The sequence below is a fragment of the Myotis lucifugus genome, unplaced genomic scaffold (assembly GCF_000147115.1).
Source record: "Myotis lucifugus unplaced genomic scaffold, Myoluc2.0 scaffold_99, whole genome shotgun sequence".
In the NCBI taxonomy this organism is placed as follows: Eukaryota; Metazoa; Chordata; class Mammalia; order Chiroptera; family Vespertilionidae; genus Myotis; species Myotis lucifugus.
The window spans coordinates 3704960-3709245 of record NW_005871147.1 but is presented as its reverse complement, the minus strand read 5'-3'; the positions used below and the strand labels follow the sequence as shown (position 1 = coordinate 3709245).

Below are 4286 nucleotides of genomic sequence, written 5' to 3'. Positions count from 1 at the left end.
GTCTTTCTCGTGTGTTCCCATCTGTCTTTTCTAAAGGGTATATTCTCGATCTCCGCGCGCTTCTACACATCCCTCCAACAAACTACATTTGTGTGTGGCGTACCGCTTATCATACTATACTCTCTGCGCAGAGGGGGGGGCTGTTGGAGGCGAGCAGGCCAGCAGGGGCAGGCAGTTGGGGGCAAACTGGCCGGCCAGTTCGCCCCTAAACCAGCAGTCGGACACCCCCCAAGGGGCCCCCGATTGGAGAGAGTACAGGCTGGGCTGAGGGACACACACACACACACACACACACACACACACACACACACGAATTTCGTGCACTGGGCCACTAGTCCTATATAATAAAAGCGTAATATGCAAATCGTCTGAACAGCCGAACAACGCTATGACACCCACTGGCACGAGGCCAGCCAAGGCGGGTGCAATGTGATTGGTTGGGGGCCCAGCCATCACCCAGGCCATCACCCCATGATTGCCCCACAGAGGGAGGCCCAGGCCACTGACTGGTGGGTTACAGTGGGTGGGTGGGACCTCCTTCTGCAAGGGAAACTGAGTCCCAGGTGCCGGCAGCCAGAGGGAAGCCCAGGTCCAGGGTGCCGGCAGCTGGAGGGAAGGGAGGCCTACTCTTGCACAAATTTCCTGGATTGGGACTCTAGTATCACAAAAGAGGAGACTACTTCTTCACATATAAACCTAGTTTCATTTTACAAATATAATTTAAAATAGCCAGTTTAACTAAGGCTAGAGATTTCAGCATCTGTTACAATGATAAACATTTGTAACTGACTGTACCTGGATTTAACATCTAGGAGCTAACAAGATTCTGAAACTACTAGAAATAAAGATAACACAATGTTTTCTCCTGCCTTACCTATGGACCCTAGGAACAAATACCAAACCAAATGTTAAGTTCAGGGATACAATGCTGTCAAACTATCAATGGACCAGTGTGCAGAGAATCAACCTCTGCTCTACCTTCCCTCTTCCCAAACAGGTGTTTGCTTTAAGTAGTATTGGTAGAATAGTTCTGAAAGAAATTTGTTTCCCTAAATATAATGCATTGCTGACAAGAATTTTCACTAATCAGCATTCAATGTCTGCAGAAGTTCAAGACAAAAGCAATAAATAGTCCCACTCATTCCCTATTGACAAAAACCCTTCCAAAACAAAGAAAAATTGCACCTTTTCTTAAATAAAATGCTATTTTAAGATTTTAAATTAAGTAAACCTAAGTTGTATTTGCCTTGGTCAGAACATCAAAATGCAATAAAAGCAAAATTCAAGTTCAGCAGAATACAACTTCTCTGAAGAAATAAGTACAATAATACATCACAGTGTAAAGTTTTTCTATGGAAACTAGTTTCATTGTACAGAGAGTATAAAAACACTCCCAAAGTTGTCTATTTTAATGTGCTATATATCAGATATATCAATGCTGCATTAAAGGTGGTTATGTGGTCATAAGGAGAGAAATCAGTCTCTCTCCATTTTTTTGTAAATACTCAAATTTATGTTGATTTCCTCTACACTATGATATTATACACTCAATAGTAATCTATGTCCAAACCCAAAGGATATTTTTTAAACTTCAAAGGCATTCTGGGATAAACATAAAAGGTTGATACTAAACTATGTGCTCCAGAAAAGTGTTGGAGGGGGAGTAGAGAAGAAAATTATTGACAAATGAACTCTTATTAGGTGTTTTCAAATTGAGATATGTACCTTTTAATATAATCAGAGTGCTAATTTTTTAAACTGCTTAAAATACAAGTCCAATATACTTTTAATGCAAAAAGTGCAAAAATCATAACCAAGGCATTCAAGTATTTTCTAATGCATCAACACAAATTCTATTTAAATCATAGCAGGCCAAATCATTCTACCTTTTCCCAAGAAAACAAAAATTATCTCAGGTAATTATAGATGCTTTCTCTTAAAAACTTCTAACAACTTGAAACCTATATGATCCTATTAACCAATGTCACCCCAATAAATTTAATTTTTTTAAAGTTCTAACAAATTAAGTCATTCAATAGCTCTTCTAATCCTTTTTAAAATACTGCAGCTCATTCAAGTCTTAATTGAGACTGGCAAACAGAAGGGCATAGAGTGGCATCTCTACAATGACTTGCACTTTATATAAAATTTGGAAAAAATAGACATTTAAAAAAAAATTCAGGAACAAAACAGATCAACTGCCTTTGAAAAACAAAAAAGCCAAAGAGAAGAAAATGAAGAGACTAGTTACAACTTATAAAAATAGGCAAATAGGCTTCAGCATTATCAAAATAGATTTAAGATACTGTGAATAGATTCATTTCTTAGGAAATAGTGGCAAGCAACTGCACTCATTTCCTGTTCAGGTTCAATTCAAATTTCTGCCATTTCCTTTTAAAGGAAATACTACAGCAACACAGGGCAGAGGGTCTGTAATACTGTACTATCACCAAATCTAAAAAAGAAAACTACCCAGAACTGGGTTTTGACATTCAAGATGAACAATCAGCTTTTTATTGTGCTTTTACACCTTCGATAATTTTGCTTCCTTAAAGAAAAAGAAGAAAAGAAAACTAAAGACTAATGCCAAAAAAGCCCATTTTGAAGAGTCATGGCCTAGCAGTAAAATCACTTCTAAGAGTTTTAATGTGGTAGACAAACACAATACTACTTACAAGGAAATCAGAGCACTTAAGTGGAATTTTTACTGTGCAAGAGCATGTCACTGTGTCCTCAGTAATTATACTTATGCAGTGAGAGCTGCAGCATTAAGGTAGACAACATATAGGTAGCAGGGTGGCTGCGACATTGCCAGATAATTAAGCCTCCCCGAGGGTAGGTGGTTTCTGGAAGGCATAGGCCCTAAGCGCCCAAGATCCTTCAATCCCTCTCCGAGGCGCGTGCTTTGGCAAAAGCAGCGTCTCCGAAAGGGACAGGGCAGAGGAAAACGGTTCAAAAAGGAAGGAGAGCCTGGGGACAGGGGCTCCAAGTGGGTACAGAGCGCTAGGGGCCTGCAGAGGTTATCGAGGGACCCACTGCAAAGGCTAGTTGGTGGGGCCTGCCGGAGAGAAGGCCTCGCCTAGGAGTTGCAACACACTCTTTCTCCAGTGCGCAGCGCTCGGCCTGGGGGGAGGGGGAGGAGGGAAACAGCTGCCAGGGAGCGGAGAGCCCGACCCGGCCCGCTCACCGTGAGGGTGTCGTCTATGTAGAGGGGAATCTGCCTCCTCTCGAAGGGGAACTCCTCTTCCCCGTCCCTGCACACTGCCACCAGTCGCGCCATCGTCCCCGACGCTGCCGTTGCCACCGTCACCACCTCCTCCCAGCTGCTGCCGCCGCTGCTGCTCCTGCTGCCGGCACCTCCTCCCAGCTCCTGCCTGCAACAGCCAAACGCCGCGAGCTTCAGCACCCGCCGCCGCGCAGCACATTCGCCACGGGGGGCAGGGAGAAAAGCGGAGGGGACTGGAGAGTCGAGCTGCGTTTCCCATCACCCGATCCACACGCGCTCAGCCAATCAGCCCCCTCGCGCCGCGGGCCCTCCCCCCTCTCGCCGCGGGCCCTCCCCGGCCTCCAGTCAGGGTCCAAAGGAGAGGCGGAAGGGACTCTGCGGCCTCGGGGCCTCCCCAGCCCGTCACCGGGGCCCTGGCTCCAGGACCCACCACCCAATGCCCGCTCCCCGCCGCCGGGGAGCCCAAAGCTGACCCCGTTCTCCCTCTTTCCTGGCGCGCCCCGCCCAGCCAGTCCCCTGGGCTGCAGTTGTCCAGTGCGACCCCGCCCCTGGGAGGGGTAGACCCCGCCTCGGCTCTGCGGAGTCCGAGGAGGAAGGTTCAGACCCTTTCCTCACCGTTCTCGGAAAAGGCCTCTGGGCTCTGACCTTCACCGTTTTCGTGGTCGCCTCCCTGACCCCCACCTTTGCTCCCCGTTACCGGCTGAAGAGGCCCGCGTCAGGACCAGCCTGGGCGGGAGTGCGGCGCCGAATGCCGTTTCCCCTCCGGTATCAGCCGCTCGCGCCACGGGGAGTGGGGGAGGGAGGGCGGGGGACTGGAGGAGGGTGGGGCCAGGAGGGACGGAGAACGCCGGGCGGGGCTCCTCCTCCTCTCGCGAGACTGGAGACCGGCGCTGCGGGCTCTGCAATTTCAAAACCCTGGTGGCGGGTTGGGGTGCCCCGCAGGCCATCCGGAGCCGGGTGGCCGGCGCCCTCCCGCGAGTCTAGCTGCCTAAGTAAATCTGAAGCAGGACTGCCAGGAGGGCGTGAGTGGGCCTCAGCCTCTGGCCCCCGCCGCGCGGGC

General features: G+C 48.6%; 1 protein-coding gene across 5 annotated transcripts in view; it reads right to left on the bottom strand.

The window, feature by feature from the left end:
- The window catches only part of GGNBP2 (gametogenetin binding protein 2), a 30832-nt gene extending 26787 nt beyond the window's left edge, over positions 1–4045 (bottom strand). For 3 of the 5 annotated variants that reach the window (XM_006092246.3, XM_023756838.1, XM_023756837.1), the window contains exons 1-2: positions 3842–4014; positions 3188–3374 (exon numbers count right to left, since the gene is read on the bottom strand). In XM_006092246.3, the coding sequence (XP_006092308.1) occupies positions 3188–3280 (93 nt within the window). In that variant the 5' untranslated portion in view covers positions 3281–3374; positions 3842–4014. Of the gene's footprint in view, positions 1–3187; positions 3375–3841 lie in introns of all 5 variants that reach the window. The other 2 variants (XM_006092247.2, XM_006092249.3) reach the window with 2 other exon arrangements.
- Between the last annotated feature and the right edge of the window lie 241 nt (positions 4046–4286).